This window comes from Chiloscyllium plagiosum, chromosome 14, assembly GCF_004010195.1.
Source record: "Chiloscyllium plagiosum isolate BGI_BamShark_2017 chromosome 14, ASM401019v2, whole genome shotgun sequence".
Taxonomy (NCBI): domain Eukaryota; kingdom Metazoa; phylum Chordata; class Chondrichthyes; order Orectolobiformes; family Hemiscylliidae; genus Chiloscyllium; species Chiloscyllium plagiosum.
In genome coordinates this window covers 46,072,986-46,088,543 of record NC_057723.1, presented here as the reverse complement: position 1 = coordinate 46,088,543, position 15,558 = coordinate 46,072,986, and the positions used below count along the sequence as shown (strand labels likewise).

Genomic DNA, 15,558 nt, shown 5'->3' with positions numbered 1-15,558 from the left:
CTTGAGCCATACTTACTAAACATTCCTGACTGTGTGACAAATTACACTGGAAACCAACTTAGGTTTGTCAGTCAGGCTTGAAGTGTGATACGTTTGCTAGAAGCAACATTTATTCACACTTAGGCCCTGTTCTCTGTACGCCAAAAGATTATGTCCTGAATTTTGCAACTTTTTCACCTGGTACAGGACTTGGAGGACAATTCTCATGGCAATTCCCCAACTAATTAATGTTGACTTGCCTGGGTTTGAATTTAATCAATTAACAAGAATATTAACAGTTCCTGCTGCATCTCTCTGCCCCCGACAGTCCAGTCAATTAGTATCCTCTACACATGCTTTAAAAATTGTTGTATTTTTTTCTAAGTAGGTTTTATTATGTTTCATCCTGCTGACTGCAAGATAAAATGCTTCAATTACATGTTTCTTTTCAGCAATGATTAAGTCTTGTACAGTGTCACAAGTTATTTGTAAACTTTATTTTTCTAGCTAATCTGCTGGCTCATTTACCCTGATAGTAAATTACAACAAATTCTCCTCAAACAGATAGATTTTAATGCAGCAGTAATAGTAACACTGAAGTAATTTAATGTCAGAGAAGACTTCTTGGCAATCTAGCAAGGTTATATATAGTATTCCATACCTGTACTTTTAATAACACTGAATCTCATTTGTTGACAAAAACCTGTAATTTCAGATGTAGAATTTTGCAATAATGGAGGGTCTCTCCATAATTGTGAAAATAGTGGAAGAAACAGAAAATTAGAAGTCTCGTCTCTGAGCAAAATGTTGATCATTTTCATGGATCAAAACAAAACCTGACAGAATGGAAGGTGCTGGTTAGCCTGGTTGAGTTTTGCATATGGACATTTTGTGGAGGCTGCTCTCATATAAATGAACAGTTGTCTTCACACATGCCTAAATGTGATGACTGAAGTGTGAGAAACAAGCAATATGTAGATTAGACCTGGTATTAGTAGGCCTGAACTTTGTGGATTCATTTGGAAAGTCAGGGCACACTTATAGAGCCATAGAGATTTGCAGCACGGAAACAGACTTGCCAGCACTTGACCCATTACGGGGTGACACAGTGGCACGGTGGCTCAGTGGTTAGCACTGCTGACTCACAGCACCAGGGTTCCAGGTTCAATTCCAGCCTCGGGCGACTGTCTGTGTGGAGTTTGCGCATTCTCCCTGTCTCTGCGTGGGTTTCCTGCGGGTGTTCTGGTTTCCTCCCAAAGTTCAAAAACGTGCAGGTCAGGTGAATTGGCCATGCCAAATTGCCCATAGTGTTAGGTGCATTAGTCAGAGGGAAGTGGGTCTGGGTGGGTTACTCTTCGGAGGGTCAGTGTGGACTGGTTGGGCCAAAGGGCCTGTTTCCACACTGTAGGGAATCTAAACCCTTCCTATTCATATGTCCATCCAGATACCTTTTAAATATTGTATTTTTACCAGCCTCCAACACTTCCTCTGACAGCTCATTCCATACACGCACCACCCTATGCATGAAAAAGCTGCCCCTTAGGTCCCTTTTAAATCTTTCCCCTCTCACCCTAAACCTATGCCCTCTAGTTCAGGACTCCCCCACCCCAGGGAAAGGACGTTGTCTATTTATCTTATCCATGCCCCTCATGATTTTATAAACCTCTATAAGATCGCCCTTCGGTGTCCAATGCTCCAGGGAAAACAGCCTCAGCATATTCAGCCTCTCCCTATAGCTCAAATCCTCTAACCCTGGCAACATCCTTGTAAATCTTTTCTGAACACTCTCAAGTTTCACAACATCCTTCCGACAGGAGGGAGAGCAGAATTACACACAATATTCCAAAAGCGGCCTAACCAACATCCTCTGGATGTAGGCTTGTTTGCTGAGCTGGAAGGTTCATTTCCAGATGTTTCATCACCCTACTAGGCAACATCTTCAGTGGGCCTTTGGATGAAGCACTGTTGATAATTCCTGCTTTCTATTTATATATTTGGGCTTCTTTTGGTTGGTGATGTCATTTCCTGTGGTGACATCATTTCCTGTGGTGATATCATTTCCTGTTCTTATTCTCTGCTTGCAAACCCTAGCCACTCTCCCCTCCATCAAAGACATCTTGGAAATGACTGCCAGACTACTCAGACCCCTTGGCATCATGGTAGCCACACACCCACCAACACATTAAAACAGCAGCTAATGAACTTGCAAGACCCTATACAGGGAAACAAGTAAAACTAATGTAATTTTAAAAAAACGCACAAGGACTGTAACAAACATTACATTGGACAAACAGGCAGAAAACTAGCCACCAGGATACATGAACATCAACTAGCCATAAAACGACATAACCCTCTCTCATTTGTATCCTTACATACAGGTGAGGAAGGACGTCATTTCAACTCGGACAATACATCCATTCTAGGACAAGCCAAACAGAGACATGCACGAGAATTCCTAGAAGCATGGCATTCCAACCGCAACTCTATCAACAAACACATTGATTTAGACCCCATCTACCACTCCCTGAGAAAAATAACAGGAAAAGACATCACCACTGGAAATGATGTCACCACAGGAAATGACATCACGAACCCAAAGAAACCCAAACATATAAATAGAAAGCAGGGATTAAACACAGTGCTACACCTGGAGGCCCACTGAAAATGTTACCTAGTAGGGTGATGAAACATCTGGAAATGAACCTTCCAGCTCAGCGAGCAAACCTACATCCAGACCCTCAACCTGAGCTACAAATCTTCTCAAAACTCGCTATAACCAATGTCCTGTACAGCGCAACATATCCTCCTAACTCCTAAATTCAATGCTCTGACCAATAAAGGAAAGCAACTAAACACCTTCTTCACTATCCTATCTAACTGTAACTCCACTTTTAAGGAACTATGAATCTGCACTCCAAGGTCTCATTGTTCAGTAATGCTTCCTAGGGCCTTAACAATAAGTATAAAGTTCCTGCCCTGATTTTGTATTTCCAAAATGCAGCACCTTACATTTACTTAATTAAACTCCATCAGTCATTCCTTAGCCCATTGGCCCATTTAATCAAGATTCTGTTGTACACTGAGGTAATCTTCTTGGCTATCCACTATACCTCCAATTTTGGCGTCAACTGCAAATATACTGACCATACCTCCTGTGTTCATATCCAAATCATTTATATAAATGATGAAAAGCAGTGGACCCAGCACAAATCCTTGTGGCTTACCACTTCTTGGAGATAAAAGGGACTACTTTGAATATTGTTCCAGGGCACCTCTATGAGAAAAAGGCTTCATGTTGGGAAAGATAAGGTACCCTTTGGAATAGTTAAAAATGGACATAAAACATGTATAAACCTTATACCAGTCATTATAATGGCGGCAAAGTGGCTCAGTGGTTGCTGCCTCACAGCGCCAGGGACCTGGGTTTGATTCCAGCCTTGGTGACTGACTATGTGGAGTTTGCACATTCTCCCAGTGGCTGCATGGGTTTCTTCTGGGTGCTCCAGTTTCCTCCCACAATCCAAAGATGTGCAGGTTAGGTGAACTGGCTGTGCTAAAATTGCCCATAGTGTTCAGGGATGTGTGGGTTAGGTGCATTAGTTAGGGGTAAATGTAGAGTGGTAGGGGAATGGGACTGGGTGGGTTACTCTTTGGGGGTTTGGTGTAGGACTTGTAGGGCCAAATGGTCTGTTACCACACTGTAGGGATTCCAGTCTATGAATAACAGTCATTATTCATTGGAACTGTCAAAAGGCAGGGGCAGCACAGTGACTCAGTAGTTAGCAGTGTTGCTTTACAGTGCCAGGAACCCGGGGTTGATTCTGTCTTTGAGTAACTGTCTGTGTGCAGTTTGCATGACTTCCTATGTGCTCCATTTTTCACAGTTCAAAGTTATACAGGTTAGGTGGACTGCCCATTCTAATTGTCCTCTAATGTCCAGGGACGTGCAGGTTAGGTGAGTTAGCCATGGTAAATACAGGGATGGTGTGGGTGGCTGGATTTAACTGGGATGCTTTTTGGAGGGCTGTTGCAGACTTGATGAGATGAATGGCCTCTTTCCACAATGCAGGGATTCAATGATCCTATAAATCTGTCAAAAAGCAGTTATCAAAAAATCTATCAAAATGAACTGTTTATAAATGTCAAAAAGACCTGTCAAAAGAATCTGCAAAAAGTATCAACGTTCTTCACTAAAACTCCTCATCTTTAAATCTTCGAAAAAAATAGTAAAACTGCTTTTAAAAAAATGGCCATTTCACTCTGTTAATACAAGGCTAGGGGCTAGCATTACTGAATTCAGGCTGCAGACTAATTTTACAAACTTTCTCTTATCATAGAAGGGTCCCTGCCAACTCACAGTTTGATTGCTCCAAGTATTATATCCTCTTTAAAGTGAGACTACAAATTTCAGTATTACTTTTTAATAAGAGATAACAGTGGTTATAAGGGATTATGAAATTAAATAAGTTAAATATGGGACATTTTAATGAATGAAAGTGTGCTTTTAAAAATATACATCTGCCATAGACACACAGAGTTTTAAATTTTTCATTTCAATATGGCTCCTGAAATCTGTCCACATATGGTTAGTGTAATAGTTGGGCGGGTGGCAAGTGGGAATGATGGGCGAGAGTTGGCTCTAAGTTGGCATAGATGTTCTAAAGAGCCACGAGAGTTGATTGGAGGACATTGTTGGTATTGAATGTATGAGGGGCTTTGGGAGTGGGTTGCTATCATCAGGTGACATGGGTTGGCATGGATGGATGGTCCACATGAAGAGTATAGAGAAAATGAGGGGTGAATGGGATGAGGATTAGAGGGCTGTTTTATGTTTTACTGTTTTTTTAAAAATACAAATGCTTGATCACAGCATTGGAGCACTGGTGCAGACTTTCAATCCAGCCTGCCTCTGTATCTGGCAGTCCCTGCAGTCAGCCAGGGTCACCTGATCCAACTCTCAGAGAATCCTGTCACCTCAGAATAAAAAAAATAACTGCAGGGTATTTTCTTTCTCTCTTTGTGTTTGTGGAACCATCCTTGGAAATATCCTGGCACTGAAAATGAAAATTCACCTCATGACGTGTATTCCACTTCTATTTACTATATTTTTTATTATTTAATCTGGTTAAATGGTTTTTCAAATGCTAGAGAAATAATACAACATTATAGAACATGAGCAGCATTCATGAAGTCTTATCTTTCAATACCATCTACTCTATTTCATAAATGACATTTCACAAATTTGTTCTGAATGAGGATGAGGAGAATTTAATCTATTTTGATTAAAGACATGTTACCTTGGATCACATTGTTTTAACCTCAGCTCTTCAGGCCACTTTGTTACTTCAAAAATACTGATTCCTGAAGTCCCTGTTTTATTCTTGTATGATTTGCCAAATAGCTGATATGGTATATGTGCATTCAAAGTTGCAATTTAATTTAGTGTACACCCTATCAAAGCTTAACTAATTTGTCTTTGAGCTAATTCTATCCTCTTCTTAGATTTCTTTCATCACAATTACCTCACTGACAGCTGTTGAAAAATGTGATTTCATCCCATTACCAGACAGCATGGCCAAGATCGAGCTCTAACATTGTAAATAATCAAGCCAAAAACATCCTGTTGCTCCCTGGTGTATTATAATTAATATCTTGTTTTATGCAGCAGACCATCCTTTGATTTTGCAATTTGAAGAACAGATACCTTTTCACTAAATTTAAACCCTACCAAGAACAATTCTCAGGCTAAAAATAAGATGCTGTAAATACAATTTTAAAGGGAGGAATAAATAAAATTAATTAGGGTTATATTGAATAATAACCCAAAAGTGGGCATGGAGTTCACGGTACATAATTAACTGATTTTGATTCATTGTGTTGCAAAGAACAGATGAAATTAGTCCTGCCTACTGTTTGAAATAATCTGCATCCAGCCAGCACTGTAAGTATCACATATTGGCTTCATTTATTAACAGGAAACTGGGAAGTGTACGCAGACAGCAAAGCTTATAAAAGCAGCTTGTGTGTCTCCAAATGTGTCTAGTGAATGCATGAAATAGTGCAATTTTTTTTAAAAAGATCATCTGGGCAGTGTTACTTTGAGGAATGGTTGAATACATCATTAAGTGACCACATCGACTTTCTGATAATATACTGATGTTCTTAGTGCAAAATGTAAGAATTAATGGCAGACAGCAATGCCAGGTGTATCCCTCCAAGAACATGGATGCATTGAAAATAAATCCATCCAACAAATTGAAATAAATTGTGAAGGTGAATGAATTTATCTTCAAATTACACTAACCTCATTCGCTGTTCCATTCTCTACTCCTCATCACTCTATCCACAATCCCAAACACAATCTTTCAATTCATATGCTATACTTCACTCTGCACTACTGCAAACCTCGCACACACAACTCACACCTCTCACACACTGGCAAATGTTCAATCATAACAGGCACAACACTAACATACTGCAGCATATTTGTTGACACACTTCCCTTTTTCTGATCAGAAAACGTATTGTGTGACATGAGACATCAGAAAAGAACAGGAGGATGACAAGCATGCCACCCAAGGAGGAGACAGTGCTGGTCATCATGTTAAGAGGCATTGTTGAGGATATGGCACATTGCAGAGCTGGAAGTGACTGATAAAGGTATAATTAAGCCATACTTAGTCCTCCTCTTGTCCTATTGCTCCCTCATCCCAATTTATAAACAGAAAGTGATGCAAGCACAGATGTCTTACTTTCTCTTCTTGCCTCAATAATGCCCAACCCGTGTTCTTTTTTCAGATAGCCAACAACTGGAACCCTCCCAGTCTGAGGAAGAGGAGGGAAAGCCGGTGAAGATAGCATGATACTGTCTCGCAATTTTACACTAAAAACTAATGTATGCATTTGAGAGTCCAGTGTAGAGACATCAAGCAGAAGTCCATCATAGCCAGCACAGGAAAAGGTATAGTGCAGATATCAGTTCTCTGATAAATCAAGCCTTCGATGAATCTGGCTACTGAAGAAGATTGCTGACTGAACATAACCATTGGTTCTGAGTGCTCTGAAAACTCACTTTTAATATCATGGAGAGTGAAAGAGTTCAAAAGCAACTTGGCACCAGGCTTTCAGTGGAACATACAGCTATCCTTTCTAACATGAATGAGTGGTCACTTCGGCAGTCCTGTGGAACTCATTATAATGCAGGGCCAGATGGTTGATGTCAAAACTTACTTTGCAGCACAAACAGGCCTCATTGTGGCACAAATAGTCAACATTAAAGTCTGAATGCTGTATGGACCCTCAGAATGTTGCCCTGCAAGCCAATATTGTTACCATGGTGGCTTTTAATATCTATTCAAAGGTGCTTGCAGAATTTGCAGCAGTCTGTCCAACAAAACATGAGTAGGATTATTGAGGTAGCTTCTCAGGAGAGTGACAGTGCTTAGACGGAGCATAAACCTGTTTGTTTTCCTCACTTGCAGGATGACAGCATCTACATCTCTACTACTCTACCAGTACCTTTGTGGTTCTCAATCAGCTAGTCAGGCCTGACTGCTGCAGCCCAGGCCAAAGAGATGCAATCTGAATTTGGGGAACAGAGCTGCCCAATGTCATCCTCCAACCTCATCTACAGTCTGCTCAAATGAAAATTCAAAACCATTCACCATCTGTCTCCCAGCCACGGTGGAAACGTCTTGCAGGAATACCACCAAAGGCAAAAAAATCGTACAGTAACTATTGACTTTTAAAACAAATACAGGAAAGCTTCTAATACATGCACAATTGAACCACCAGTCAAAAGAAGTATTCTAGTAAAGATTTTGGATGATTTCATGGTTCTCTGAAATAGCACAGGTGTGAGAGAGGTGTCTGAGGGGTTTGAGGGAAGGAAATCTGCATTCCATTGTAAGTCATATTCTCCAATGATACTTTGGCTGGAGTGTGAAATTTGAAATTAGTAATGGTGCCAAGTCAGTGTTGATGCTGACTGACACCTTAACTTACCTTGTCTTCAAACTGCCAGCAGTCGTTAAATATGAAGCACCCTATGCCAAGGTGGATTGCTGTGTATTTCTCTTTAAAAGTCAATGTATAAGTCAGTGTGTAACTTTAATCCAAATGGAAGTGTGGGGTGGCTACATTATCCAATCAAATTTAGTCCCCATTGAATTGCTACATTAATTTCAGCCTATAACAGAAATAATTAGGAAGTGTACACTCAAATTCTGAGGCGTACAAAACAGCTTTTAATATTAACATCTAAATCATTGTAAAGTCTTCAGTTTCCTGTACTGTGTACTCACAGTGATGTGGTTTTGCTAAGTATATAATGTGGCAATATTAAATCGGAATGGTTTAATGTATATTACAGCCACACAGGGTGGGATGTTCATGTCTGCTGAAAGCTAACCTTTAGTTCTTCAGGTGGGAAGTCTTCCTTTTTCACCAGGCCAGTGGCTGCTGCGATATTCCCAGCTCCATCCACTGTCTTCTGGGCCACAGCTGAGACACCAGTCATAACAGCACCGCCAACCAAAGAAGCCTGCTCCTTTGTCTTCTCAGCCACTAAAAAGCAAGCATTAATATACATTGTTTCCTATTCAGAAGGAGCTTTTCCTTATTTTAATTATTACATTTCAGATGTCACTTTCTGAATCAAATTAAAACTTATTGCATAAGCTACCTTTAGAAGAGCTTGTTAAAAAAAATCCTGTATCAATTATTTGCAATGCAAACCTGGATTCACTGAGAAATGTTGAATTTCAACATATGTAAACATCAGAGTGGAGTAAAATAGAATTAATCTATGAATACAGGAATATTTTAGCAATGTTCTAATATTTATTTCTAACATTCTATTGTTAAGTGCTATCATTTTTAGCTACAAAGACAAAGTTCTACCCATAAAAACCAACTAGTTCAAGTACTGAAAAATAAGAGTGTAAAGATACGCAATTTTAGACTAACATAGTCAATAGCTTGAGCAGTTTAATGTCATCAAGGTGGCATCTTACAAACAATGTGAATGTAGTTTATATTATTGAGATGGTGGTCACGCGAATCTTCCTATTAAGGTTTGTCAGAGTTCTCGAAACAATACCTATTTCACAGAATTATAGAATCTCTACTGTGTGGACGAAGGCAATTCAGACCATCGAGTCCACACTAACTTTTAAAGAGCATGCTGAGTGTTTATTTTCTCCAAATTATCCAAGCACATCATCTATCTGCTTCCTTTTATCAAAACACATGCTACTTAATCATTCAACTTTGTTTTCACTTTCCTTTTTGATTTGATCTGACCATAAACAATAATTGTCTTTGTAATCATAAACACTTTTAGAACCATAAAAATGACATATGGAACGGATTTTGTGCTGTGATTTTTTTTTTTCTCTGAAATGAGAATGCACCTGAAGAAAAAGTCATATTCCTTCCTAGATCAAGTTTGAATCAGCTAAGGAAACATTAAAATGATACTTCTACCATTTATGATATTGGTCTAACAATCAATTGCCTATTAGAGATTGACTAACTCCATGAGTTATTTTAGTTGAAATATATTACAAGTTATAAAACAGACATTACAGTAAGCCATCTGATTTCTGTATGTGCAGCATGTAAACCTACAACTGCATAACTGGCAGGCAGAGCTGTAACATTGTATACACAGAGCACATTGAGTCCTTAAAAGTAAACGCTTTTAAAGACAATGTACATGTACAACAGTACCTACTACTGTCTGAGCACAAAATCCTTTCAGATCAATATATGCATTATAACTGCAGTATTAAATTATTAACAAATCTGTTGGTAACCTTGTATGAATCCAATTCAAGATATTCCTGAAAATGACAATCTATGATAGTTGGGTGACTGTCTGGAGTTTGCTCATTCACCCTGTGTCTTTGTGGGTTTCCTCCAAAGATGTGCAGGTTATGTGGATTGGCCATGCTAAATTGCCCATAGTGACAAGGGATATGCAGGCTAGGTGGATTAGCCATTGGAAATGCAGGGTTACAAGGATAGGCTAGGGGAGTCAGTCTGGTTGGGCTGCTCTTTGGAGGGTCTTGTGTGGATTCAATGGACTGAATAGCCTGTTTCCACACAGTTGGGATTCTATAAATAGTTGGGACAATATTAACAAACTGGCAGTCAAAATGACTATGAAACATTTTTGTCCTTTTTTGAGACTTTATTGAAGAAGGCATTTGGTATACTTTCCTTTATTGGTCAGATCATTGAGTATTGGAGTTGGGAGGTCATGTTGCGGTTGTGCAGGATGTTGGTTAGGCCACTTTTGGAATACTGCGTGCAATTTTGGTCTCCTTCCCATTGGAAAGATGTTGTGAAACTTGAAAGGGTTCAGAAAAGATTTCCAAGGATGTTGCCAGGGTTGGAGGATTTGTGCTGTAGGGAGAGGCTGAATAAGCTGCGGCTGTTTTTCCTGGAGTGTCAGAGGCTGAGGGGTGACCTCGTAGAGGATTATAAAATCATGAGGGGCATGAAAGGGTAAATAGACAAGGTGTTTTCCTTGGGTGGGAGAATCCAAAATTAGAGGGCGTATTAGAGGGTGAGAGGGGAAAGATAGAAAAGGGACCTAAGGGGCAACTTTTACACGCAGATGGTGGTACGTGTATGGAATGAGCTGCCAAAGGAAATGGTGCCAGAGGAAGAGAAAGAGCCATTGCAACATTTAAAAAGCATTTGGATGGGCACATGAATAGGAAGGGTTTAGAGGGATATGGGCCAACTGCTGGCAAATGGGACTAGATTAGATTGGGGTATCTGGTTGGCATAGACGAGTTGGACCAAAAGGTCTATTTCTGTACTGTACATCTCTATGGGCGGCACGGTGGCACAATGGTTAGCACTGCTGCCTCACAGCGCCAGAGACCCGGGTTCAATTCCCGCCTCAGGCGACTGACTGTGTGGAGTTTGCACATTCTCCCCGTGTCTGCGTGGGTTTCCTCCGGGTGCTCCGGTTTCCTCCCACTGTCACAAAGATGTGCATTTCAGGTGAATTGGCCATACTAAATTGTCTGTAGTGTTAGGTAAGGGATAAATGTAGGGGAATGGGTGGGTTGCGCTTCGGCGGGTCGGTGTGGACTTGTTGGGCCGAAGGGCCTGTTTCCACACTGTAAAGTAATCTAATCTAATCTAATCTAATCTATGACTATATACATACTTTCTGTAAAATAGCGAGCAAAGTAATTATATTCAAAAATATTAAGTATTTATTGTTGATTTGGAGGTGCTGGTGTTGGACTGGAGTGTACAAAGTTAGGAATCATACAACACCAGGTTATAATCCAACAGGTGTATTTGGAAGCACTACCTTTCAGAGCACTGCTCCTTCATCAGGTGGTTTTTTAGATTAGATTAAATTATATTACTTACAATGTGGAAACAGGCCCTTCGGCCCAACTAGTCCACACCAACCCTCCAAAGAGCAACCCACCTAGACCCATTCCCCTACATTTACCCCTTCACCTAACACTACGGGCAATTTAGCATGGCCAATTCACCTAACCTGCACATTTTTGGACTGTGGGAGGAAACCCGCACAGACACAGGGAGAATGTGAAAACTCCGAACCTGGGACCCTAGTGCTGTGAGGCAGCAGTGCTAACCACTGTGCCACCGTGGTGGTTATGGAGTATAAGATCGTAAGACACAGAATTTATAGCAGAAGTTTATAGTGTGATGCAATTGAAATGATATATTGAAAAAGACATCGATTGTTTGTTAAGTTTCTCATCTTTTAGAATGACCATGTTGTTTTCAGTTCTTTCATTTGTAAATTCTAGAACATTTTCTGGGATAACATATGAAAGAACTGAAAACAACATGGGCATTCTAAAAGATGAGTGACTTTACAAACAATTCAAGTCTTGTTCAATACATAATTTCAGTTGCATCACACTAAACTTTTGCGAGAAATTTTATGTCTTACGATCTTATACTCAACAGTTACCTGATGAAGGAGCAATGCTCCGAAAGCTAGTGTTTCCAAATAAACCTGACGGAATATAACCTGATGTTTTGCATTTATTATTAGCATGCTAATTCTAAATGTTCATATGTGTTTATTTGTTACGACTCATGGTAACGATCAGATTAATCCACAATGCACCCTTTCTAAGAAACGTTTCAATTTATTGAAGTGAAACTAATTCATGTATTATTTCACTTCGCAATCGCAGCATATATTGCAGTTCACGGACAGCACGGGATGACAAGTTACTTTTTCAGTTACAGGTACATTGCAGATGAGAACCGCACTTCCGACAAACCTGCTCGACTTTCACACCTTGCTAAGTCGAACTGTAAGAATTGGTGATCTTAATGGATTGATCACCTTCTGAAATTGACGTTTACACTTGGATTAAATACCGGACCAATATCTTACAATAAATCTTGATAGTTACGGCAGAAAACATTCGATTAAAACACATTGAAAACAATAATGTCACTTCTGCATTTCAATTATTCTGTCATATTAAACATTGGTGGGAACTTACCTGAGACAACACTTGAAACACCTTCTTTGGTTTTGGAGCCTAAAGGTTAAATAAAGACATATTATCCCTGGGGCAATTGTCTGAATTCATAATGTTGCCGATCATCCCCTAAGTATGTAACATTTCTTGTAATATGTCATGATTACTTTTGCCTTTTTTTTTAAATGGCAGACGTGGTGTGAATGTGTTGGGTGCCACATCCTTGGATAAAGCTTCTCTCTCTCTCTCTGGGCTGGAGGAGAGTGCCATATGGCTGGCCCATCTGCTCAGCGGAAATAAAGACCTTTGAATCAATCCCCAACTGACAGCCAAAGTATCTCTACGCGGAAACTAGATCGATCCCCCGAGATTAAATGTTTTCCGCTTTTTTTTAAACACCCGATACAGTTATTGCTAATATTCCATTGAAAGAACAGCCTTCTTTTTCTCCCGTTATAATGTAATAACTGTGCAAGTCGCCCGTCCAGTCAGTGCCCAAAGGAATGACTTATTGTATAACTGAAAGGGGCGACGCTATCTTCCTTTGCAGGTTCACTGCCTTTTCACGGCTACATACCAACATATAGCACTCCCTCTTTAGTCTTCTCTGCCGCTTCTGCTACTCCTTGCTTGGTTTTCTCGGCTGCAGCAGCTACTCCTTCCTTCGCTTTGGACAAGCCTTTCATGAAAACATCCATTTTGGTCCTCGCTCAATGGAACACTGTAGAATAAACACCTGATTCATTCACCCTCAAAACAGTCAAACATAATGAGGAAGATCACAGGCACCGACAGAGAAATGATACAAGCATCAATACTGACCTCTGTCAAACTGGATAATAACGGATTGGGTAGATGGGATCAAAACATCATGTAGCGAGGGGGGGGGGGGAGGCTTTCGGATTTAAGCGAGGATGGAGATCATCCAGTTGGGCGGTGATGATGCCACCGATTCACTGACCTGTCCGCTGAAGCTGCTTGTCTGAGGTGTACTCCCTCCGAGGCTCTTTCCCTCCTCTCGCTGTCCCTAGAGCTCTCCAGGAAGAGCCTATGATTTCACCAAAGTACCGTGCAATCACACACACGGACACTCGCACATCCTCAAACTCCCCGCCCTCCCTCGTGCATTGTAATTCTCCTAAGACAAGTCACATTTTTCTTTTCGCCAGTGATCAGTTATCCTCTGTACGACTCGACTAGAACCAGGAGCGTGTTCAGGTTGCATGATGGGTGGGAGGAATCCCCCTTTATTTTCAAACAACATATTTAAGCTGTTCCCCCCACCTTCGTACATTGATGGTAGTCAGCAAAAAAACAAGAAAAAAAAGGAAACAACAAAGCCTGGTCCATAAAATTCTATATTATAGAAAAAACGGTAAAAAAAAAACAACATTTAGAAAACGGTGTTTCTATATCAAGGTAGATGCCTCCGGAATGTGATCATGTTTGGGGCGCTTTAAATCCTTCCTACCCATTTCTCAAAGTTTCCGATTAATTAGAAAGTCGTAACTGCAGACAAACAGGAGATCATTTGAGAGGAGATTTGGAAAAGACAAGACAATACCGCACTGTGGCTATGGGGTGATGATAACGAGGGTGTGACAACACAGCAGAACAGAATGGAGGAGAAAGTGAGGACTGCTGATGCTGGAGGTCAGAGTCAAAGAGTGTGGTGCTGGACAAGCACAGCAGGTCAGGGAGCATTTGAGGAGCAGGAGAGTCAACGTTTCGAGCACCAGCCCTTAGTCAGGAATGAAGCTTGTGGCTCAAGGGCGCTGAGAGATAAATGGGAGAGGAGTGGGGCTGGGGGAAGATAGTTGGGAATGTGATAGGTAGATGAAGGTGGGGGTGAAGGTGAAAGGTGAGAGAGAAGGGTGGAGTGGACAGGTAGGAAGTAAGATGGACAGGTAGGACAGTTCAAGAGGGCGGTGCTGAGCTGGAAGGTTGGGACTGGGATAAAGTGGGGGGAGGGGAAATGAGGAAAGTGGTGAAATCCACAATGATCTCTTGTGGTTCTATGGCCCCATGGCAGAAGATGAGGTGTTCCGCCTCAAGGCGTCAGGTGGTTAGGGTTTAGCGATGGAGGAGGCCCAGGACTTGCATGTCCTTGGCAGAGTGAGTGGGGGAGTTAAACTGTTCGGCCACAGCGCAGTGGGGTTAAATAGATCTACTACACGGACATGTACTACAAACCCACCGACTCCCACAGCTACCTTGAATACACCTCCTCCCATCCTGCCTCCTGCAAAAATGCTATCCCTTATTCTCACTTCCTCCGGCTCCATACTTCTGCTCCCAGGAGGACCAATTCCACCATCGAACATCCCAGATGGCCTCTTTCTTCAAAGATCGCAATTTCCCCTTCCACGTGGTTGACAATGCCCTTCAGCGCATCTCTTCCATTTCCCGCAACTCCGTCCTTGAACCCCATCCCTCTTGAAATTCCCTTGCAACAAGGACAAACTCCCCTGCTCCTCACCTTCCACCCCACCAACCTCTGGATACATTGTATCATCCTCCGCTATTTCCACCACTTACAAACAGACCCCACCACGAGGGATGTATTTCCCTCCCCACCCCTATCTGTGTTCTGGAGAGACCATTCCTCCCCACAACTCCCTTGATAGGTCCATGCTCCCCACCAACCCACCCTCCACTCTAGACACCTTCTCCTGCCACCACAAGAAATGCGAAAACATGCGACCATTCCACCTCCTTTTACTTCTGTCCAAAGTCCCAAAGCATCCTTTCACATCTGACAGAGATTTACCTGTACTTCCAAACACATCATCTACTGTGTCTGTTGCTCTCCATGTGGTCTCCTCTACATTGGGGAGACAGGATGCCAACTTGTGGAACATTTCAGAGAACATCTCTGGGACACATGCACTAAACAACACCACCGCTGGGTGACTGAACACTTTAACTTGCCCTCCCACTCGGCCAATGACATGCAAGTCCCGGGCCTCCTCTATTGCCAAACCCTAACTACCTGATGCCCTGGAGGAAGAACACTTCATCTTCCACCTTGGGTCCCTTGAACCACACAGGATCATTTCACCAGTTTCTCATTTCC

The 15,558-nt window shown here is 41.4% G+C and overlaps 1 protein-coding gene across 2 annotated transcripts in view; it reads right to left on the bottom strand.

The window, feature by feature from the left end:
- The window catches only part of sncb (synuclein, beta), a 92,340-nt gene extending 78,699 nt beyond the window's left edge, over positions 1-13,641 (bottom strand). The window contains exons 1-4 of one of the 2 annotated variants that reach the window (XM_043703728.1): positions 13,444-13,641; positions 13,060-13,203; positions 12,504-12,542; positions 8,390-8,544 (exon numbers count right to left, since the gene is read on the bottom strand). In XM_043703728.1, coding sequence (XP_043559663.1) covers positions 8,390-8,544; positions 12,504-12,542; positions 13,060-13,180 — 315 coding nt within the window. In that variant the 5' untranslated portion in view covers positions 13,181-13,203; positions 13,444-13,641. Of the gene's footprint in view, positions 1-8,389; positions 8,545-12,503; positions 12,543-13,059; positions 13,204-13,304; positions 13,404-13,443 lie in introns of those variants that run through there. The other variant, XM_043703729.1, reaches the window with a different exon arrangement.
- Positions 13,642-15,558: the final 1,917 nt, after the last annotated feature.